The following is a 23,710-nucleotide window of genomic DNA, read 5'->3' on the forward strand; positions in this document are numbered from 1 at the left end:
AGGATATAATGAGGTTTGCAGCACTTTGCTGATGTGAGGGTTTTCGTGGGATAGCAGCCCCCGGGAGGTCTGCGGGGGCTTCGGGTGAGGAGTGCAATGATGATACAAGTCAGAAGAACGACAGGACGGGAGGAAATCCTGCTTCCTATTCGGGGAAGTGAGGGGAGATCTGACCACTTTGGCCTCATACTGCAGGGAGACCCAAAAAAGATGCCTAGTTACAGTAATTAGATTACAAAATAAATGTAATTGTAACTGGTTAGTTACTCACAAAATATATTTTATTAAATCACACTTACTCATCAAAATGCTGGTGATTACAAAGGGTTCCATATGAAAAATATCTTTTTAGTAATCTATTGCATTACATCTTTTCATTGTGCAGGACTGCCTTCTTTTGGCACATTTTTGGACAACGCGTGTCAGCAAAGCCATCAAGACAAATCTGAGTGCATCATTTATGCACGTGTGTCTTTAGGTCTTTTCAGCTTTTATTGCCCTGTTAAAGCATTTGTTCGACAAGAAATCAAAAAGTAATAAGTGACATTACTTTGATGAAGTAATTATAATAGCGATGCAACTTATTACATTTCTATCAGGGTAACTAGTAACCTGTAAACTATTACATATCAAAAGTAACCTTCCCAAACCTGAACACAGTTAACCTATCACTACAAGTTTTGGTATACTATATATTGTGATGAACGCATGTTAACAACAATCTGCAACTGACTTTATGTAAATCAACAAAAATCAACAACCTAACATGCAAAGCAGCCCAAAGGTTTTGCACTTGGTAAGTGTTTTCTAGCTTGCTTGTTGTGTAAAATAAATCATATTTTTTAAGGGGAAAACAGACATTTGAAGTTGATTCCTTTTAGCTTTGTTTTGGTCTCCACCATCCTCCTAAAAGGAAGATCTGGCTTTTTAGCTGCTACATGCTCCAATATGTTCACAGGCTAGCTGCAAACTTGGTCTTTCTTTTGTTGTTTGGTGCTGGGAAGGTGCCGCACAGTTAGTTAAAGTTTTTTCACTCCTTGGAAACTGGGTTAATGAGAGTCGAGGCCAGAAAGGTGTGTTCTGCTGGGTTAAGGATCCATACATTTGTGGATTTAAGGCTACATTTAAGGTGAAAAGCTCAGAACCAGAGAACTATCACATACTGGAAAGTATACTAAATATCATGAATACATGTACAATTAAATACAAACAGCCCAGAAACAAATATATTCTTCTCTTCATGATTGTAACTGACTGCATTATTTTGTGTTTGCCCTCTTTTTTCCGCCAGAAAATGATAATTTTCTTAAAAGTAGTATGTTATGTTTTTTTAGCAAGGCTGTTGTGCTAAGTTGCATCAGATTGTACATGTGTAATGACACTGTGTCTTCCAGCTGTCAGTGTTTTTTTGCTCTGGACCACGTAGGATTGTGGGAAGGCATGTGATGAGAATGTTTTGCAAAATAATGACAGGAAACCTGCTCTCGAGGGGAGTGATTGAGAAGAAATTCCAGTGAAACAGGTCTAAATGGAGGCCAAACCTATTCTTCATACACGATAAATCACTACTGAAACTTTAAACATCTAAGGGAATTATTTTCTTTATTAATCTTACCAAAATATATGTATCAATGATACAAACTCACGCTTTGTTTTTCTTTTGTGAATATAACTTAGCAAAGAAAAACCTAATATAAACAACATAAATGTATGCTTTTACATATTCACTGCATTTTATGATGGTAGAAAAAAATCTGCTGTAAACTCTCAGATGACGTTACAGGTACATTCCCAAAGTGCCATGCTTGGTGAGGGTGAGGGGTTCAGGGGGGTAAAAAAAAGTTCAACGTAATACGTAACACAACAGTCATTTGACACATAATGTCTGTTTATGGGAAAACATTGCCAAAGAGCTCCCTTTTGGCCTGCGAAGAGTCCCATCATGCATTTAGAAAAACATGTCTTGTGTGTCGCATTCACAAATTCATACTTTGGTTTGGTTGCACCACCTATTCATAAATCCAAGTTCTTTCTTTCTTGGCTGGTTTCAAACATATGATTTACAAAACTTGTTTGAACCACTTGAAGTTAAGAAATGTCTTTGCTTATAATGTGTAAATAATTAGTTAGGAAATTTCCGTGGCACTGTAAACAGTCATTGTAGCTTCACAAGCTGTAGCTGTAACTTTCAAAACTGTACTGTTTTAGTGGGTCAGTAGGCGCGTTTCTGTTACATATTTGCACAAAACTAAAGCGATATTCTCAAAATGTCTATAAAACACGATTGCGAGATGACTGTTTCCACTGAGTGATGTTATTCCACTTCTCCCCTCACAATAGTATTACAAGAAGCATTATGACGGATGTTCAAAAACATCAGCAGGTTAATTTCTATTGCAGCCACCGCTCAATCAGTAATGTGTTAATCAGTTGCTAAAAAAATGTAGAGAGAAAGAAATCGATTTGTTAAACAGGTCACTGAAACACCACAAGTTGAAACATACCTGCTAAAAATGACAGTTTGAAAAGGAACTTAACCTACCAAATTTTTTGTTTTTTGGGGGTGGCTTGTCCCTTTAAGGCAAAGTGTGAACTTATAAAGAGCTGGTGCAACCACTTCCTGAATTCTTGCATCATTTGTGCCAACCTATCGCTCCTGCCACATCTCATTTTAGGTTGCCCTGTTTTTGGTTGAAGTCCTGCTCTCAAAAGAACATCCTCTCTGTGTTGAAGATCCTCAGCCTGGTCATGAAGTTGAAATAGACAAAGGCGAGGCAGACCAGAAGGTTCTTCATCAGATAGAGGATGGGTGTGACGAAGCCAAAGAAGGCAATGAGACCAACTCGCACAAAGAAGAAGGGAAAGTCCTGCACGGCCACTCCTAGTGAGGACAGCAGGGGGCTGTGGGGCATCACCACCACGCGCAGGCAGGACAGGTAGCTGAAGATGTAGATGGGGAAAACCCAGCCTGAGTAGAACACAAGGGGATGTCCTGCCACCCTCACCATCTCCACTGTGTCCATCCAGAACATAAAGCTGTCCACAAATACGTCTGCTCGGGCGTCGCTGGCACACAGGAACCTCAGCGGACCCGTGTAGGCGTACGGAGATATGCGGTACGCTGTGGTGCTCGCTGACCGTGAGCTCAACCCAGAGATACTAAACGGCCTCCCTGCATTACCTGGTATCCCCGGCACCGTCCCGTTGGTCTCTGGCCGCTGTTGGTCTCTGGCCCCTGCTCCGTTCTGGTTCCTGTCAGTATGCTGGTTTGCTCCCGGTTGCATGGGAGTTGGCGCAGGTTGCCCGGGCACAGCTGGCCCTGGCGCAGCTGGATTTACAGGCGGTACTGGTGTTACCTGCTCCACGTGTGTGAGGACTGTGGAGGGGATTTCAGCGTCTCTCTCCATGTCGTTGGCTGGGGAGAGAAAAGTACAATTTATACAGAGCAAAGCACATCTGACATTTGTTTGTGATGTTGGTGGTTCATATGGTTGTTTTTTGAAAATGAACCAAATATGGTAATAATAATGATGTTGAGCATGAATTTATTTTGAAAATTGTTTGGCAAAGTAAGAAAAAACATGGCAAGAAATCAGTTTAAAGGCTCATTTATACTCCCTTTAGTATGAAAATAGATTTCATACTCCATACTTCCATGCATCTTTTACATTGGCATAGACACAACCAATAGATAGCACGAGAAGCATTTTTGACAAATGCTTGCGGTGGAGAAGGTCGAAATAATGAACCTGCTTATGGAGGCAGCATTGTAGATGGCGGGGGCCTGTGAAGCCTTTAAATACATTGCAACGTGTGGACGGAGAACATTTCCTTCATATTTTGTTGTTACAGCAACAACTTTGGTCCCTGTTTACTTCCTGTCAGCTGCTGCATTAACAAACATTTAAACAGGAAACACACTTGGGACCCATTTAGAATATTGATGTTGTCACATCTGAAACGCTCTGTATTGCCGATTGGGAGTCCTTAAGAACATAAACGGGCAATATATGGATTTTATGGATTAATGCGAATTTGTGCTTTAGAACAATTTTTAAAATGAAAAGCGAGATTTTCTCTCCGCCACTCTCTTTGGGGTTCTGAAGTTCATCGTGGGCTGCACCCTCCCCCCTGCGCTTTGCTCCCAGAGATACACACATGACAACATGCCAGAAAGCATTAATGACTATGATGTTCCCAAAAAAAGGCACAGTCTCACCAGTCATTGGGATCTGGTTTGGTTTTGCGCATCAGATCTCGAACAAACTACGGTCCGCTGCAAAGTTTGCATCATGGCTGTTGCAACTAAAGGCAGCAACATAACTGATTTATTTCAACATCTCAAACAGAGGCATGCAGCCGAGTGGAGGATATTTGTCTCACTCAGAGATGCACAAGACCGCGTCAGCCCACAAACAAGCAGTATAAAGCAGCCAACATTAGTGGAATCATTTTCCCATTGTCAGTGGAAAAGCCTAGGTTTATCCACATGCTGAAAACTATCACCCCAGGGTCATTTCTTTTAAAGTTGCTCATTGCCTTCTCCTAATGTTTTTCAAACCCCCCCCCCAAAAAACAATTTGCTCATGTTTTAAAGGGTTAAAATGCACCCTTTAGTGTGCTGTGTAGTTTGAGCCAAAACTTGAGACAGCTGATGTTTTAAATTCTCAAATGGACTGTTTATTTCCAAGGAAAACAGCACGTACAGCGATGTGCTGTAACAATCTCGACAGCTCCCCTTTACAAAAACATTGCAGAGGTTTTGTCACTTCAGCACTGTGTTGCAAGAAGTGGCTATCAAATGTTGTGCTCATTTCCTCAGTCGCACCAATATCTTTCAACTGCAGGCAAAGAGCCAAAGAAGAAGAAGTTCAAAATGTTCTGGATGAATTATATAAACAACTGTCGGCTGTATTTGTTGCCTCTGAGCTCCAGTAATGTAAAGCCTGGCAGGTATCACTATAGAAGTTGGCAGGGGAAAGTTCAGGATCTAAAGCACTCTGTGAGTGATTTGTGTGATGTGTTCAGAGAGCGGCGCTCACCCTGGCCGGTCAGTCTGCAGTGGCGGATCCTCTCCACAACGTCGATACAGATGAGAGAGAAGAGGACGAGTGATACAGGGAGCTCCGTGAACGTGTCGTGTTTCATGTTGTTATTTATCTGAACCTGGGCAAACAGCCAGAAAATCATTAGTTTAACATACTAGAATATTTGATGTAATTGCAGTCAACACAGAACCTTTAAATTCACCTCGACAATAAAAGCACTGAGCGTTTACATCTACATGTCTGACCTCCTCTAGCATTGGGTCTGTGGGCTACATCACTTGCAGTGCTGGTATTTTCCTGAGTCAGGACTTCATACCAACAGGACGCAGAACAAAGCAGACAAGCTGGTCATTTTAGCAGAATTTATGGCTCTTATGTGAAAGACACCAGATAAGAAAAAGGCCAAAAGGTCAGCCGGGGCTCTAGAAAGGGCTACATAAAACAGCAAAGAGGAGCTGGGCTGCAGCCAGCGAGGAAGTGAGAATGTGCCTCATGGACAGATGATTTGACAAGGGCAGCCTGGACAGGAAGAGGAACCCCATCTGCTTATCAGTGGCTCCTTATCCATATTCATCCCCTGAGAACCAAAAGGTTCCTCACACATCATCACCTTAATTCCACACACAGACACGTCTCACTGTGACCCACTCACCCACAACATTTGAGTTCATTTGGTCCCAAATGAAAAACTGTAATGAGTGTAAAGACATCAAGCCAATTTGATCAGGTCTCAGAGGGTTAAAATCCAGACAATTTTTCCTAGGAGCAGAATTATCTGCAGTGGTCTTTCTCTAGAAAACAAATGAACCTGGTGGTTTAAACCGATAAAAACACAAAATAAAGAATGTGATGGTTAAAAAAAAAGAGTGTTTTTCTGAAGCAGTTTGTTGCAAAGCGGCTGGTAACTATGGTGGCTGATGCAAAAATGCAAATGGCCCTATCTAGAGCCAGTGTTTGATTTGTCTGGTCTGTGCTGCCACTGTAGAAACATGGCTGTGCAAAATGGCCAAAGATAAAATACCTGCTTTGATGAAGATATAAACAGCTCTTTTTAAAGTAAAGAAAACACGAAAATTCTCATTTTCAGATGATCATAAACTAGATAAATACCCCTAGATCGTACACACTGGACCTTTAAGTTCTTATAAGCATCATCATCCAAAATAACGACCAAGGATCTACAGTTACTGACAGACTTGTCATAAATATGGCAGCATAATCAGATAAACTGATGCAATAAAACAAATGAAACAGACAGCAAACACTACACATGTTGTACCTCAGAGCTGGCGATGAGAAAGGCAAAGCAGGGTAACGTGGACAGGATCACATAAACGAGGGCCACAGGCCTCCTGATACAAAGACAGAGGAAGGGAGAGAAGTAAGGAAGGAAGACAAAGGCAGTTGCAGGAGTTGCTAACTCATGTTATTCACCAGCTGAGTGCAGTCCAAACCAGCAGCAGACAAACCAGCTGCTCAGGTCTCAGTCAGTGTGGTCCCAGCTGCTGACACACACAGCTGAGAGCCTCTGAGGCCCCTGACGTGAGGATGAAAGCGAGAGAAACTCACCACTTCTTCCTCCCAATGAGAAACTTCTTCTTCATGAAGACCATATACTTCATGGGTACCCAGACCAGCAGGGCGGTGGAGGTGACATAGGCGATGGAGGAGGCCACGATCAACCAGTAGGCCGTACTGCCATCCCTTGGGGGCTGCGCCGACGTTTTGACCTTTGCTACGATGACGGCAAACCTCTGCATGACGATGAAGAGTGGCACGCACAGGCCTGCAAACTGCAGCACCTCGCACAGGGCGAACTTCAGCGTCCTCCCCGAGCCCATGCTGTGGAGCTCGAAAAAAGAAAAAGACGGGAGGGAGACGGGGGCTGTTGTCGCAGTGAGGCGACCCCTGTCCCTCTGAGAGCTGGTCAGGCCTCGGACCGCCGCATTGTCTGCCTCCACTAGCATTTTCCACACACCACAGCCCTGGCTCTCTGCTCACCCAACTGCTTACACTGCACTAGGCATTGTGTACCTTGGTGTGACGGTGATGTGACCGGCCCTTTGCTCTCTTTATACACACACACGATAAAAACAAAGGTAACTGTGCACCCTGAAGGATGTGTGTGTGCAACAAGCATCTCAGTGGGATGATTAAGTCTTGAAAATGATCATCAATCTATGCTTTTGAAGCTAAAGCCCTGTCTTATCAATCAGTGACACAATAGAGGACCTACATTATTCTCAGCAACTGACATACATGCTTTGCATTAGTTATACGCTAAATTTAAACATAGGTGGACTTGCTGACACCCACAGTCACCATCCAAAGACCAGTGACTATAAACTGAAGGCACATGATGCCACAGAAAACCTGAAGGCTCCTCTCACGTTTAAACATCGCCATCTAGTGACAAAATGTGCAAAATATCGTCAATGATTTAACAAATAATGGAAATGTATAAACTTTACAAGACATGGCCCCAAAATTTGCAAAAAAAAAAAAAAAACCTCCACAAGCCATGGCCCCAAAATCTGAAAAAAACAAACAAACAAACAAATGAAAAAAAAAACCCTCAACAAGACATGGCCCCAAAATTTGCTAAATAAAAAAGTTAAAAAAAAAGAAAAAAAAAAGAAAAGAAAATTACCTGAAAAATACGCAGATAAATGTTGTTTAAAATGTCTGGTAGAAAAAAACAGTCAATTTAATACAGTAAAAATAGAAGTGAATAGAATTGCAGTATAACGAAAATACTAAAATAGATCGTATTAAAAAATATTAATTGGGTTTTGCCACGTTTTTAGTGAAGCACTTTGATTGCAAGAAAATGTCTACTGTGCGGTTACATTGTCTGTAAAGGGGTTTTATTTATTTAAATTTTTAATGAACCTATAATAACAGTCGCTGGCCCACCGGCAGGCCACGCACTTGTTGCAGCAATAATCCCGCGAGAGAGGGGCGCATGGATGAACGACCCTGCTGCTCCCCTCCCTCCCAGCCCCAGCTGTCAGCTCCCTTCCTGACTTCCCCACCCTGCCCCCGGTACCATGGCGTCCAGCGAGGAGGACGGCACGGTTGAGGAGAAGGAAAACAACAACAAGAAGAGAACGAAAAGCGCCCTCGTCACCGCATGGCTCACTTTCTACAACATCGCCATGACCGCCGGGTACGTGCGTAATAATCCGGCCGGCCGCCTATTAATAAGAAAAGTCTTTAAAGTTAGCCGCTCCCTAAAAAACTGTAAGCGTGTGTTGCTGTTTATAGGACTGTGTGTCTCTGTGGCAAGCCGAAAGTGCCTGTTCAGCGGGCTCTATTTAGCGGCGCACGGGAGTTTGGAGAAAACTTGAGTGAACTGTTTGATATTTCGAAAATACATGTCAATATAATGGCTATTTGTGTGAGTGTTACACAATGAATGAATGGTGTTTGGTTAAAGTGACAGTCTGGCGCAGCAGCCGTGTCCAAATAGGGCTGACTGCATGGTGTCAGCGTCAAGGCCCACAGCGCGTCCGACAGTTGCAGTGATAAGTATAGCCGGAGCGCGCTGACACTGGAGCTCAGGTCTGACTGGGGCACTGAAATGCTCAATGGGCAGATTTTTTAATCACAACATAACATTTGTGAATGGCAAACAGAGTATTTTGTGTCGTGTTTATGGGATAGACTGGCAGGACGCGCAGATGGGAATCAATACTTGTCTGCTGGTGTCACATCAGCTATGAATAAATAACAGAGCTGTCACATCAGAGGAACTCACCGGATCAATACATGCGCCTTCAGAGAGGAAGAAAGACTTTTATTTTAGTAGCAATACCACAGCGTAGAAATATTCAAGTAATACTCAAATAAAAGTCCTAAAGTCAAAATTGTACTTATATAAAAGTACATAAAACATAGACCTAATAGAAAATAATATCAGGTATTGAAAGTTAAAGTAATCAATACAGAATAATGGCCCTGTGACTGTTAGACTATATTATATTATATAAGGTTATTAGATTACTCATGTATTAGTGTAAAAGCAGGATTTTACTGTTGTAGTTGTTTTCATTTGAACTATTTTCTAATGGACTGCTTCTTATGATTATTTTCACTATCATTAGAAGCATCAGGTGTGTATGTAGCCTATGGACCAACTTGCTTTGTCTGGGGGCCACTTATGAAAAATGACAGGAGGCCCGGGGCCAGTCGCAGCAGCCCCAAACATGTTTCTAGGATTTTAGGACATTTCTAGGCTTTTACCATGTCTCTAAGATTTTTGGCTTTATAAGATTTTAGGACATTTCTTGGATGTTAGTACATTTCTCTGATTTCCATACATTTCTAGGCTTTTATCATGTTTCTGTGATTTCAGTACATTTCTAGGATTTAAGGACATTTCTAGGGTTTTAGGATTTTATCATGTAGGATTTTAGGATGTTTCTAAGATTTTGAGACATTTCTAGGATTTCAGGACATTTTTATGATTTAAGGACTTTTCAAGGATTTTAGGACATTACTGGCTTAGCTATGACCTTGTCAGGGGGTGCAGTGGATCCTCCACTGGCATTTTTTTGATAAACAAGCTCTATTTTGATGATGTTTAATGCACTCTGGCATCTTATGTATACTAAAAGTACAAGAACAGTTTTTATTGTGAATTAGAAAATGGGGGGGGGGGGCAGATTTGGCCCGCGGGCCGTAGGTTCGAGTATCACTGCTATGTCCTGTTGGGTATATTAATATCTAACAACACGTGTTTTATAGACTCTACCTGTTTTGCTTGCATTAAAATCTTCTCGTGCAAAACAACTAACTATAGCTGTCAGATGATGAAAAGGTCCAGTGTGTAGGATTTTGGGGCATCTGGCAGAAATGTGGTTGAATGTTCGAAGCTGCTTTTCTCACTTTATAATCACTGTAAAATCATGTTTTTGTTACATTAGAATGAGCTGTTTATATTTACATAGGGAGCAGGTCCTCTTCTATAAAGTCTGCCATGTTCTTCTACAGTAGCCCAGAACAGACAAATCAAGCACTTGATTATCAGCTTGATTTTTGTGGTATGAAATTAGCCCAAACTCCTACATTTTAGGGCCCTAAAAAGCAAGCGCTGCCGGCTGTGTGGCTAACTTAAGGTTCAGTTCTTCCCTAACTTTAATGGGGATAAAATCATTAAATGATGCCGCTCATCTAGAATTTCAAAATGTAAATCGGACCGAATGGATCAAATCCTTATAGTTAAACAAGTCGTACATCAGGGGCTGTGATGCTCAAAAAAAATATCCACTGATTTAAGTTTGTCTCTTTTGCCGTGGAAGTTTGTGGGAAGAAGTCTTTTTGGGCAATAGGGCATCATGTGACTTTGTGATTAAAGTATTTGGCCCCAAAAAAGTGTACCAAAGTCTGGTATAGTAAGTAGTAAGTATTTCACCTGAGATGCTGTTTCTCCCAATGAGTTCAGAGGCAGTCTCAACAGTTAAGCTGACTTTATTCAGAGTTTTTCCAAGTCAAATTAAAGGAATATCTACCTTTTGCATGGCTTAGGCTGCAGGGATGTTTTGCTACTGTTGATGTGTTTGTCATCAGGGAGAAAAGCAGGGATTCCTGATTACTGTATGTTTTTCTGTGATATTAACCGTCCCGTATTTTGCTGCTCAGAACCAGCCGGGAGAAGAGATATTGTATCTTAGTGGGACCTTTATGTTTAAATCAATGTTTAAAAAATAGACAAAAATAATGTAAGAACAAATTTCAAACCTGAAATTGCTGAAATTGTGCAAAATAGATGCAAGTCACTTAGGTGTCTATATGTTAAAATGTTTTAAAGAAGCTGCTAATGTTACAAGAACTAATGAGGAGTCAGGTTAACTTTTGGTGTATAATAACATAGGCTCTTTGTTATGCTCCTGCTGTCGGCCTGCACATTTAAAGTTAATGAAAAGAACTAAAATTGAAACATTCTGTCTTTTTCTCATCATCTTAAGCTTTATCCATGATTTTGCCATTGTCATCATTATGCAATATTTTATCAAGTCAATGATATTACAAGCTTGGTCCTACTCTAAATGTGCACAACATGCACATTTTGCCTCTTTCTTTGTTGATTTACACTATGATGAAGTGCAACAGCAGGATAATAATAATAATAATAATAATAGTAAATAATAGTATAGCACCTTTCATACATAAAATGAAGCTCAAAGTGCTTTACATGCGAGATTGCTAAAAAGTAACACCTAACAATATATAGAATATATATATATATATATATTTATAAATATATATTTTTTAAAAATAAGAAAAACAAAATCATTATACAGCACATGGATACCATAACTCTGGAAATAAATTGTGAACAGGCCAAAGGTGGAAAACAAATAAAAGTAAGATAAATATAAAATAAATATCAAAACAACAAAAGTGAAAACCAAAGTGCAAAAAAAGCATAAAACAAGTTTATAAGAAGCAACAATCATAATATGCAATAAAAACAAATAGAAAGCGGAAAAAATCATGAGGTGGTATTTTATGCTGCAACATTGACTTTTAAAGAAAACTGCAAAGAATATCTGGTTTCTGCTGTACTTTAGTCCCTTAACTGAAGCAATGAAAGGTGTGGGAATCTGATTTAGAAGTTTTGGATAAGACTAAAGCTGTGAGATGATGCAGCAGATTTAGAGGCTGAGCACAGAAATAGCTACACTTTGCACAAGTGCAGAGCTGAATAACATGATTTTAAATTTCAACCATCATTAGATTGTCTTGTATCAGTACTTGGCCACAGGATAAAATAAACCATCCATCTCACACTAAAGTGTTGCCTTTGTGTAATATCACCTGTTTGTCTGTCTCTGCAGGTGGCTGGTTTTGGCCATGGCAATGATTCGCTTCTACATCATGAAAGGCACACACAAGGGCCTGTACAGAAGTATAGCAAGGACACTCAAGTTTTTCCAGACCTTTGCTTTAGTTGAGGTAAGAATCTGAGTGGAGGAGATGTCACCTGCATCCGTGCAGTTGTTGCATGACCTGATAAAACACCATTACTGTGAGAAATGATAGTGATTCAACTTGTTTCTATGTATTTTGTCCCACTTACAGGTGGGACATTGTGCAATCGGTATGTGATGATTTTTACTTGTTAAAATACTCTTACGTGCCGACAACCTCTGCAGCTGTAAAGAGTTTATTTTTTCACTCTTTTGTTCTGCTGCAGGGATTGTGAGGACTTCTGTCATTGTAACCGGGGTTCAAGTGTGTTCACGGATTTTCATGGTTTGGTTCATCACCAACAGCATCAGACAGGTGACTGTCACAGTGCAACACACACACTCACACACACACACACTCACACACACACACACAATAATGCTGCTGTGGTTTTTTATGGAAAATAGCAATAGATTGTACTTTTTTATTTCTTTAACATCTTTGAGAAATTGTGCAAGAATTACTATTTTAATTACAAGTTTTACCTCCATGTTATAACCTCCACACATACAGTGAACACTTCGTGGGTGGATTATGACATTTTGGGCCCTGGGGCCCCCAGATAGGCAAAAGGCCCCACCATCTCTCCTACATAAGACACAGACTCTGGGGTAGTTTTGTCTCTTTTTTTCAATGTTTTGTATCTTTTTGTTGTCATTATGCATCTTTTTGTGGTTTCTGTGTCTTTTTGTGGTAATTTAGTGTCTTTGTGTCTCCTTGTGGTTATTTTATGTCTTTGTGGTATTTTAGTGTCTGTAGCTGTTTGGTGTCTGTTGTTTTGTGTCTCTCTGAGGATGTTTTTTGTCTCTTTTGTGCCTCTTTGTAATTGTTTTGTGTTTCTTTGTTGTCTCATTGTAGTTGAGTGTCTCCGTGGACTTTTTGTTTCTCTATTTAGTCTTAATGTCTCTTTGTAGTCTTTTTGTGTCTCTTTGTAGTCTTTTTGTGTCTCTTTGTAGCTTTTTTTTGTCCCATTGTGGACTTTTTGTGTCTTTTGCTGTTTTGTGTCTGGTCTTTTTTGTGTCTCTGTGGATGTTTTGTTATTCTTTTTAGGCTATTTGTATTTTTGCAGTCTTTTTGTGCATCTTTGTTGTTGTTTTGTGTCTCCTTGGGTCTCCTATGAATCTTTTGGTAGTCCTTTTAAGTCTCTACCCGGTTGGTACGTGTTTATTTTAGTGACAATTTGCAGGAGACGGCCAGGGGGCCCCTGACACTTTGGGCCCCTGGTCTACGTTCAGTAATCCTTGCATACACGTTAATGACCGTTTATAATCAAAGAAGGATTCTTTCAGCAAATCTATTTTTGTGTCTATTTTAAGCATCTCTTGCCTGAAAACTACTAGAACTGGTGTGCCTTATTAAAGTTTTGTTTGTTTTATATTTCACACCCCACACATCTGCACACACCAGAACCTCCTGTGAGAGCAGCACCTGTCAGGTGTGACTCATGTAAACATGTCACTTTTTCCTTCCTCTGTATCTTTGCTGGTGCATTTTCCCCCATTTAAATAAAGGTCCAGAATGAAGAAAGCGTAATCCTATTCCTGGTCGTGTGGACGATAACAGAGATTACCAGATATTCCTACTACACATTCAACCTGCTCCACCACCTGCCATACTTCATCAAATGGGCCAGGTGGAGACTCCAGGATGAGCTTGAATTGCCATTGTTGTGTCGGACATTGTTGTCTGAGCATGTCGGCGCTGGTCTGACAGTTTCACCTCTGGCATGCTTCCCTCCCATTAGGAAGTAGTGTAGCCGTGTGTGCATGTATTAAGTATCGCCTGTCTCACACAGAGAAGCAACATGTGTGTGTGTTTATTGATTAGCACCTCATTAGCCATTCACTTGTCTGTGGTGTGTAAACTAACAATTCTGACGATGCAGAGCAGAAGTTGCAGACATTTAGGGATTATTTAGAGGCTTTATCAATTATTAAATATACCAGTTTACTTTTTTTTGTTAACTTGCTCCTAAAAACTGTAAAAAAAACCCCCAAAACATTATTTCTGTGAGGACAGCAATCGAAAAAGTGTTGCTTTAGATCCAAAGCCTACTGAAAACAAAAAAATTGCCATAATAATCAGTCAAATGTGCTGATTGTCATCACATTTCTCAGCTCTACAGTGACATAATGCCTTCCTACTACTGTATGAAGAGCACTTGTGACGTGGCAGTCTCTCTGCTACAGTAGCTCAGCTGAAATTAGAGCTGTTGGGAGGAACGTCGGCTGTACACATTGATAGCTGTCCAACACACAGGCTTGGCATCTCACAGCCCAGAGCGGCTATCTGTGTCACTTCAGAATAGTGACGTTTATAATCGCATCAACTTATTTTCTGAGTAAATCTAGCTGCTCTGACTCTGCAGACAAAGTTCCCAAGTAGCTGGGTTCCTATGCAGAATGGAAAAGTATGTAATTTAATTTTAGTAATTTTCTGGTCTGGATAAGTGTGGAAAAATACGTCCAGGCTGTTGCTCTGACTTTGCTTTCTTAAATTTAAAATTCAGGATTTTTTAAATTAAATTGATCATACAAGCAGAGTGGTTTTATGATGTTTAGGCAGCCAAGGAAAAAAAGCAAAACAATAAAAAAATAAAAATAAATGAAAGAATTAAATGTACAAAACAGGAGGTAAATAATAACAGCACATGTAAAAACAAATACAAATGACATAAGTATATATGAATAAAATATAAGGTATTTAAAGACAGTTGCATGGGGTGACCTGTAGCTCACCTGGTAGAGTGTGCACCACATATTAGATGAGTCCTGGAGGAGTTCGAGTCCAACCTGTAGCCCTTTTCTGCGTGTCATCACACCTCTGTCTATCATTCTCAAGCCGTCCTATAATAGGTTTTTATGAAGTTACATTCCAGATCTGTCCAAAATCATTGAGATATTTCACAATAAAATAAATAAATTCTAAAAGAGATGAGAACAAGTTGCTATATTATGTCTGCAAAAGAAGCAGGAAGTATCAGTGTCATAAACGTAGCAATAAGACAATAACAAACATTTTGAGATGTATTTCTTTGGCCATATTTGAGATATTTAAAGGCTGTGTGTTACAGCCTGGAAAACAGCTCTGCTGTATTGGGTTTTAAAATCATTTATTTACATAATAAACATCTAGCTATTTGCATTTAGATGTCAGATAATATAAGTTTGGGTTTGGAAGTGTGTAGTTACCCTGCGGCACAGTGTAGACTTTTTTGCTACTTCAGCGTTTCATGTGAATGTCAGTTTTTTGCCAGTTACTCTTTTGTTTTGGGTTTTTCTTGTGTGCTGAATGCCACTCTCCTCCCTGCCCCCCCAACCCCCCAACTCTTTCTTCGAGCATAGAGGAGACACCAGGCCCCCGGAGAGGGTCTCATGTTCAGCTGCTCATGTTTTTAAGACCATCTGTTTTGGTCATGGAATGTTCGCCCAACATTTCTATCACATCCGCCGAGACGCTCCCCCGAGCCTTTGCTGCGGTCTCGACTAAATGCAGGATCTCTGCGGCCCTGAGTCACGACACAGATCGAACCACAGAGACCGTGTGGTGGCACAAAAGGGAGGCGGTGTAGGCGTCACACCTCTGTAGAGCGACGGGCAAAAAAGATGACAGTTTGTGAATGATTTCATGACAGATTTAGGACTATATTTTAATGTGTCATTCTCAGATCCAAGTTATAGATATAAAGCCAACTTTCTTCAGCTGTCTGTGTATACATTTAGGTGTCTGTATTTATTTACTGTTTAGTGCTTCCGTTGTCAGAGGCCAAAAACAATCTGATCCTGCAGCTTTGCTCAATACAACATCTGCCAAATCGCATCCCTTTAACCAGGAGATACCCAGCTCCCTGTCCAAGTTTTAGTCACCACCCATCATCGTCGAGATCCGTCTTCCTCCAGCGTTTCTAAGTGGTTATTATTGTTGGCGCTGTTGTCAAAACAATCACCGGATCGCTTTCTGTTTTCCTCTTAGCCTAGCAAATAATTGCATTAATATCTGGGTTTCAATCATAAATGTCAACACACTCACCTTTAAAGGTCTCGTGTGTGGAGTTTAGGGGCATCTTACAGCAGAAATTGTATGTCATATTTCCATAACTGTTTTTATTAGATTATAATCACCTGAAACTAAGAATTGTTGTGTTTTTGTTACCTGAAAATGAGCTATTTGTGCCTATATATGGAGCGGGTCTGGGTCTACCGAGATCGCCAAGTTGCAAACCAAACACTGGCTTTTGACAGGCCCAGTTAGTTTGTACATTTTGTTGTCGGTCATCGTAGTTCCCCGAAACGCTTCACACAAAGGAGCTTCTGTTCTGCAACCTCACTGCAGATGCTATTAAAAAAGTCCACTCCGGGGGGCAATTTTAAACAGCCTGCAGCTTATCTTTTCAAAATATCCAATACATTTACATGCAATATATTTAAGTGTACAATATATACTGGATCTGATTGATTAATCAAGCAAGATCACTTGGCATTTTTTCTGTTGACTTACGTTGGCAGGAGTTTGTAGATGTGCACTTAGAAGGACGTGCACAGGCTGAACTGATGTGTTTGCATTAACAAATGAACGGTTACCGAACAACTAATATTCCTGCAAGTTAGCAGACATGACCACAGCAAAATAGTGAAAAGTCAACAGTGAAGGCTGCCGCTTTCAGGAGCTCAAATACTCATTATGGTTAGAGAAGCAGCTGGCCTCCAGATAGTTTCTCACAACCTGATCTGGCCCCCATTCAAAACAAAAGTTTGGACACCCCTGCACTAGACAGGCATCTTTATATCAACCATGCACAAGTAATGAAACTGAAACTAAACATCAGGTTTCTGACTTGTCAACATGGCAGCTCTGACTATGTCATTTAGGTGAGAAAAGTAAATTAAAATGAAAATAAAGGATTTTTTTAACATTTAAACCCTAGCTGCAAGTGAAATTCAGGAGCTACTGTGGTGCTAATGACTCTGTTAAAAAGCGGGACTGCAAAGTAATGGGGCAGGCTTTAATTCCCCAGTGACATCTGTAAAATACAGCACTAAAAGTAAACTTACAATTTATTACGGTGGGAATGTCCACTACAGGAAACTGTCCACTTTGTCCATCTCAAAAACAGTCTTCCATTCAACCAAAAGAGAAATGTCCAATATCCTCCCATCACAATGCAAAAATACAAAGCAATGCACTGCAACACAAAAACATCCAGAAACAGAGTCAAACTCACCGACTGTCGAATGAAGAAAATAAAAAAATCGGGCGTCGGTTTGATGGTCTGTTCAGTCCTAATGGTCGCACTGGTTTCACTGCTGCCTCCAGTCCATCATATACAACCATTAAAAGAATTACATGGGGTTTTCTCCGCGGCAGGCTGCCTGGTTACTCCTCAGTTTCTCCTTCACCAAACAAAATAAAAAATCCCTCCCCAAACAATTCCCCGCTCCTTTCTTCCCCGAGGCCACGCCCCCTTCACCTGCGTGGCGCAGCACACCTGAGCAGAGTGGACCAGTGGGTGGAGACAAGTTACAGCAGGGCTGAGAGACACACTGCCCAAAAAGATTCATCTTATTATCAAACCCTCCAACAGTAAAACATATATTTTTGTGTCACAGAGACAAAACATTAAAGAGTTTGCTCCTTTTTTGATTTCATTCTGTCTCTCAGCTCTCCATATGAATCAATAACTCTCCCTTTTCCAGTTTTCTGCTGATAATATTGGGAATATCAGTGAATGAAAGAAAACTGCTGTAAGCTGCAAACATATGAAGAGGACTGAATTCATTGTGTTTGATTACTTGTGCAAAGTTTAAGGTGTGAAATAAGACAAGGAGCATTTAGAGAGACAGAAAAATGTGTTTTTGATCTGAAACCTGTCAGGATTTTACAGCTTATAGTATTTACAGATTGCTTTTCTTACTTTTTAAAATATTTGACAGTTGTATACTGTATGATTTGTTGCTTATGCTTGTTTATTGGTGACCTAGAAATTTAACCTAATTTAAAAAAGGAAGCATGCACTGACTAAAGGTCGTTGCAGTTTTTGTGTGTGTCAACATCAAAGCATGTGATTGTTTTAACAAACTTTTACCTTGAGGTTTTTGTTGCAGGTGTGTGACCGTGTTCATCTTTTCCCTCTCAGATACAACCTTTTCATCGTGCTGTACCCTCTGGGAGTCGTCGGGGAGCTGCTGACCATTTATGCTGCTCTGCCGTTCGTGCGCAGATCTGGAATGTACTCCATGAGACTCCCCAACAAGTATAACGTGTCCTTCGACTACTACTACTGCCTCATCATCGTCATGCTGTCCTACATCCCACGTAAGGAGCAGTTTTACTCCCACACTGCACGTTATGATGAAACACATAGTGTGCAGCCTTTTGAAAGATCAGAGAGAACATTTTGGAGCCAATGGGTGTAGTTTCCCACGTTTTTCTAAATGCCAATTTTCTTTTGTCGCAGTGACATTGCAACGTGTCGTTTTTCTTTCTTACAGTTTGATGAGAAAATCAATACCACTCTTATGTCTGCATGTTAAATATGAAGCTGGAGCCAGGAGATGGTTATCTTAACTTGCTAAGGAGCTCCGTCCAAAAGTAACAAAACCTGCCTATGAGATGTTGGGGGTCAATATGAGTTATTCTTTAAGCGCGTATGCTGAACTATTTCATGTTTTAATCCAAAGCTTTTTGATAAACAAGCTCGATTTTGTACCTTTTTATGCACTATAGCAGTGATATTCAACTCTGATAAAGTGTTGGATGCACCCCCAACCATTTTCTAATTCACAGTAAAAATAAAATCCTTAGAAATGTCCTAAAGTCCAAGAAACGTCTTTAAATTCCTTCCTTTTCCACCGGAAGTTGCACCCATGATCATTTCTACAGCAGCGCTCTCAGGAATAAGGTAGAACGAACATAAAAAACTGTGATTTCAAAAGTTTGCATTGATTGTTTGTTTTCAGTGTTTCCTCAGCTCTACTTCCACATGCTGCGGCAGAGGAGAAGGGTGCTTCTCGGTGAGGTCATAGTGGAAAAGGACGACTAGACGAGTCACTCACCTCATGCCTTCGTTTGAGCCAGCCTGCCTCCACCTCCACCACCGTCATCGTCACCTCCCCCACTCCCATCAACACCTCCATCTTTAGCACCAATTGGCCGTTACATTCTTCATTGCACGGGACCGGAAGAGCTGTGCAGACGACCACCACCCGTCTGACGAGAGCGAGGAGTCCATCAGCACTGAGCAATAATACCTGAGTCTTTACAGGATTGATTCCTATCTGAATGGTCATACTGGAAACACGTTTACAGTCCCAGTGTTGCTGGAGCTCGACACAGAAGCCTTGACGTTGCTCTGCCTTACTGCGCCTTGTTGCACTGAAAAATATGAGCCACCACCTGTGTGAAGGAGAGAAAGGTAAACAAAGAGGCTTCCAGGGAAATGTGAAATAAAAGGAGGAAGATTGCAAGTTGTGTCTCCTGAAGTGTCCCCACATCCGACCCAATTGGCAGGGTTTAAAAAAGAGAAAATATGCATAGCTCTATCATACCTCAACAATAAATCCACATTTAGACAAGATGCTGCTTCTTTTGTTGTATGTTTGTAAATGATGCAATGTGAAACGAGCGGTTGATAGTATTTCTTAAAAGATAATTTATTCACATACTGTATCACTTAGAGCAAGCACAGCTCAGACTTAACATTGTGTCCGCTTGGCTCCTGCATTCTTCGATGTCGCTGTGATGTTTACGATGTCAAATTCATTTACAAGAGTGCATCTTAATTTGAGTCTTCAAAAGAGCTTTCTCTACAGGCCGCTGTAGGTGAGACGACAATTCAGATTTGTGTGAGCACTCGCAGTCTTCAGTCGCTGTTGTTTGTTTTTTAACAGAAAGAATCTCATGTGATAGAAAGGTAGTTAGATTCCCTCCTACTAAAGGTGCTATTGTAAGATCATTTCAATCTTCTGTGCAGCTGAAGGAGTGACTGTGATTGACCTAAAGTAGGAAAACAGGATGTGAAATGACTGAGTGCAAATGTTGCAAAGCCCATGGTTATCTGAGAAAATTATAATCTGGGTCAGAGAGGAGAGAAACAATAAAAGTCAATGTCACAAAAATCACTGGACAAGTTATTTTTCAAGAGCAAAACGATAGAAATGTGAAAATACCTTTTTTTGTGCAAAATCAATAAACTAAATTCTACAATACTATGGAGAGTTTTGTGATGACCTTCACGCTGATGCAGACAGATAAGCAGACATGGGAACAAGTCACTGTATACAAGTCACAAGACTCAAGTCTTCAAGACTGAAAAGACTCAACTCCTAAAGTTTTGTGTCCTCAACAAGTCATAATGTTCTCTTCAACAAACAGAATGGCATTTTAACATCAGAATGTTAAAAAATAAAAAAAAGCTTAAAAATATTACTGTTTAACATTATCTTGTTAATGATGTTAATATTATCCAACTTTGAATGTGTACCAAAGATGTTTTTTGCAGAGGAATGGACAAATTTTCTGACTTCAAACTCAAAATCACAACGAGACCTGCAACAGGATTTGGACTTCAACACCAATGACTTATGACCTTTGACCTAATAATACTTGGAAGGCTTAACATCTACCTTCGTTCCAGAAAACGCAGCGTGAAAAGTACAGCTTGGCGAGGTTACGCTGAAAGATGTAGTAGTTGTGTGTTTTTAAAAATAGTGCCACAAATCCATTAATTTCCCTTTATAACCTGAATCAGCTAACAGCAGCTTTTCATTCCCAGCAAGTCAACACTTAATTCCCAGATCTATTTTGTTTGAACTGCTCTGACAGCATCCAGTCAAGTTACAGGAGAGAACCGAGACTAACTTGTGTTACCTACTGAGTGCCAGTTGGAAAAGCTGAGATGCAATAACTTTTAATGTTCAACTCTGCACTTGATGTTGCACAAACAACAGTAAGTGAAGGCTAATATTAGCAGGGTAAGGTAAGCTTAGGTACAGCTAACAGCTAAGTAACTTTTTCACAAACATGTTTTTACAAATAGAAATTTCAAAAGGTTTTCATTTAATATATTTGTGTTGTTAAAATTGCATTATGAAAAAATGGAAAGAATCCGCACACTAGCATATGCTCCCAAAAGATTTATTAAATACCTCCACAGGTGTGACGTTTCGGGCAATCCTTGTCCTTGTCCTTCAATTTTGAGACTAAAAACAGGCCAAAGATATTAAAAATCTATCTCGAGTCTGACTTGAGTCCATGTTCTGTGACTCAAGTCCACACCTCTTCAGATAAACCACGTGACACCAGATCCGTTCATCTGGATCTGCGTGAAAATGTAGACACCAAAGAAGAAATAGAAACAGCTTGTTGTGTTTTTATACATTTATTTGAGTGTTTCCTTCATGGTTCGTAGTGTCGTTTAAACTCAAGTGTTTCTCTTAACAATAAAACAGTACCTGAGTGCAGAAAATGGCACATTTTATATTTGTAGGTAGGATCCACAGATTCATAAACGCATGTGCGTCTGTAATAATGAAAAACAAATCTCATAATCACAAAATACTGCATCATACGTAGAGTATTAAACTGTAAACGTGCAGTCTTGAAGCTGATTGTGACATTTTTTTCTGTATTTATGTGTAAATACTTCATTTGGTTCTACTCGCATAAATGAAAATGCTATATAGACATTCATGAGGTTAGATAACGGGTTCCTCGAGGATAGCATATCAGCGACATTTCGTGTTTTTTTGCGCATCATTTTGCACCTTTTCATTTTCAGACAGATACATGTTATGAAAAGCACTATGGTAAGTCCTCTTGGCTTCATAGAATTCATAGTTTCCTACAAAAGTTGCATAATGAAATATACATTCAGATATTCAGTTGCACGTTGAATACAGTTTTATAAAATGTATTTCAAATAACCATAAAAATATTTATATATATTTATAAATCAATTGGTGATTTGGTACTTTAAAAAATAAAAGTCCTCCTACTGTGATTGCCCTGCTGTATTGCACATGCTGGTGAAGTTGGTTCACTTTGGAGGAGAAAGGCGTCTCTTCAGCATCGGAGAGACGTTTCCTGCTGCAGCCCTGGGCTCATTTCAAAATTGTCCCTTTGCTCTCTCCGTATGGACTCTCCATGTGCCGCGTCGGTGGACCAGTGCCACATGGGGGGAGTCTAGCTGCTCACTGCAAGCTCCCTTTCAAGACGTCGCTACGATCCAGGCGATCCTGCTGCTGAGAAACAGACAGAATGAAATTAGGGAGCCTCTGAAGAAATTAAAGGTCCAATCAGTGATTTATCTGATGATCTGATTTGACATGTTGGAAACAGGCTGCTAACTAACTTTCTCTGATAACTTAAGATCCAGACTTTCAGGTGTTTTTTTTTTTTTTACTAGGGGCAAATTATTTACAGAGGTGTAGTCATCGCCACAAAACACTGAACAAAGCAGTTTTCACATCAACAAAAAGAAAAAATCAGTGACTTTTATGAAGTCTTCATCGCGATAGTGTGGCTTGTCCGCTCTGGGCCACTGTAAAAACACGCTGGTGAACATGGCCATCTACAATAACATGGCACCGTTCTATGTGTGGATAAAAATGGCTCATTATGCGGTAACGAAAACACAATAATTCTTATTTACGTGGTGATTATACACTAAAGAAAACACATTTATTATATTACGTTCCATTTCTCCCAATATATATCTCCCTAAATCCTACACACTGGACCTGTAACAGTGACAGTGTGACGGTGACATTTGGAAAAAAGAAGACAAAAACAGACGTACAGGTCTCCAGATCCTTCTCACAGATGTAGCTTATGAGATCTTCACAGAAGAAATCATTCCACAGCCCTCCATGGATGAGCCCCGCACAGTCTTCTCCCATTTCATGCCCGTGGCCCCAGTTGTCAGGCTGACCGGGCTTCCACTTCCTGCAGGCAAACAACAGGGGGCGATCACACACTAGCTTTACAGCAGAATCTAGCAGAGAAAAAGAGAATTAAAACGCAGCAGGAGCTTTCAAACCATGTTGCTGTGTTCAGATTTCATAATTGTGTCTTTATGCTTTATTTGTAGCTCTGTAAGCTTTAATGCTTGTCTAAATTAGTGGTTCACAACCTGAGGGTCCCAACCCCACTAGGGGTCGCTAAAGCTTCAAAGGGGTCATGAAGCCTTATAAGTTTTAAAATGGATAAAATAGCGTTAAAATGTACAGCAGGCCAATATATCATCATTTCATGCATTTTTTTTGCAAAGAAAACTAAATAAACTTTAATTTCACAAGATAAAGGCATATTGAACACCTGAACACAAGCTAAGTTCAAAGAGACTTTACTTTCTGCAAAAATGCCTGGGAGTAATAGGTAAAGGTAATAGATAAATAAATATAATAATTAAAAACACAATACAGTCAGACAATTGTATAAAACATCTCCAAAAATACTAGAAAACATCATTCCTGATTTATATGACGCAACATTCACAGAAAAAAGTAGCAGTTGTGTTCACTCTGATTAGACCAATCTGAACAAATAAAGGTTTACTGAACGTGAAAGTATTTGTTTTTTTTTTTTGGATGGGCGGCAGGAGTAGAGCAGTGGAGCTTTGCATGCATTACAGAACAATCAGAAAATATCAGAGTTTAGATTTTCACAGGACTTAGAGCCTGCTGCAAGTT

The 23,710-nt window shown here is 40.2% G+C and overlaps 3 protein-coding genes across 5 annotated transcripts in view; 1 reads left to right on the forward strand and 2 right to left on the reverse strand.

The window, feature by feature from the left end:
• Positions 1–298: 298 nt before the first annotated feature.
• On the reverse strand, positions 299–17,418 carry LOC121961016 (transmembrane protein 236). 2 transcript variants are annotated; one of them, XM_088072111.1, is made up of 6 exons: positions 17,245–17,418; positions 14,762–14,869; positions 6,618–6,898; positions 6,328–6,400; positions 5,043–5,166; positions 299–3,415 (listed from the first exon to the last, which is right to left on the reverse strand). In XM_088072111.1, exons 2-6 carry the CDS (start codon positions 14,855–14,857, stop codon positions 2,706–2,708), a joined length of 1,284 nt encoding a protein of 427 aa, XP_087928237.1. In that variant the 5' UTR covers positions 14,858–14,869; positions 17,245–17,418; the 3' UTR covers positions 299–2,705. The 2 variants fall into 2 exon arrangements, with proteins under 2 accessions (XP_087928237.1, XP_087928236.1); XM_088072110.1 differs by lacking the exon at positions 17,245–17,418 and having other exon boundaries at positions 6,618–7,118.
• On the forward strand, positions 8,059–20,227 carry hacd1 (3-hydroxyacyl-CoA dehydratase 1). The gene is made up of 7 exons (XM_042510922.2): positions 8,059–8,217; positions 11,891–12,008; positions 12,135–12,153; positions 12,250–12,338; positions 13,535–13,656; positions 18,157–18,335; positions 18,980–20,227. Exons 1-7 carry the CDS (start codon positions 8,099–8,101, stop codon positions 19,060–19,062), a joined length of 729 nt encoding a protein of 242 aa, XP_042366856.1. The 5' UTR covers positions 8,059–8,098; the 3' UTR covers positions 19,063–20,227.
• A 1,153-nt stretch (positions 20,228–21,380) lies between these two features.
• The window catches only part of LOC121960627 (collectin-12-like), a 40,170-nt gene continuing 37,840 nt past the window's right edge, over positions 21,381–23,710 (reverse strand). Inside the window, exons 9-10 of one of the 2 annotated variants that reach the window (XM_088072027.1) lie at positions 22,819–22,964; positions 21,381–22,258 (exon numbers count right to left, since the gene is read on the reverse strand). In XM_088072027.1, the coding sequence (XP_087928153.1) occupies positions 22,239–22,258; positions 22,819–22,964 (166 nt within the window). In that variant the 3' untranslated portion in view covers positions 21,381–22,238. Of the gene's footprint in view, positions 22,262–22,818; positions 22,965–23,710 lie in introns of both variants that reach the window. The other variant, XM_042510415.2, reaches the window with a different exon arrangement.

Source organism: Plectropomus leopardus, chromosome 21 (genome assembly GCF_026936395.1).
Source record: "Plectropomus leopardus strain MGB_pleo_1.0 chromosome 21, ASM2693639v1, whole genome shotgun sequence".
Lineage (NCBI taxonomy): Eukaryota > Metazoa > Chordata > Actinopteri > Perciformes > Serranidae > Plectropomus > Plectropomus leopardus.

What these genes read in the sequence shown, in the direction of transcription:
- LOC121961016 (XM_088072110.1), bottom strand. Translation starts at nt 7,015, where the DNA reads ATGCTAGTGGAGGCAGACAATGCGGCGGTCCGAGGCCTGACCAGCTCT. An exon ending in CTCATTGGGAGGAAGAAGTG is followed by an intron (nt 6,401 to 6,617) that starts GTGAGTTTCTCT and finishes TCTTTGTATCAG; the next exon opens with GAGGCCTGTGGCCCTCGTTT. An exon ending in TTCTCATCGCCAGCTCTGAG is followed by an intron (nt 5,167 to 6,327) that starts GTACAACATGTG and finishes CTGTTTGCCCAG; the next exon opens with GTTCAGATAAATAACAACAT.
- hacd1 (XM_042510922.2), top strand. Translation starts at nt 8,099, where the DNA reads ATGGCGTCCAGCGAGGAGGACGGCACGGTTGAGGAGAAGGAAAACAAC. An exon ending in TCACCAACAGCATCAGACAG is followed by an intron (nt 12,339 to 13,534) that starts GTGACTGTCACA and finishes ATTTAAATAAAG; the next exon opens with GTCCAGAATGAAGAAAGCGT. An exon ending in CATGCTGTCCTACATCCCAC is followed by an intron (nt 18,336 to 18,979) that starts GTAAGGAGCAGT and finishes GTTTGTTTTCAG; the next exon opens with TGTTTCCTCAGCTCTACTTC.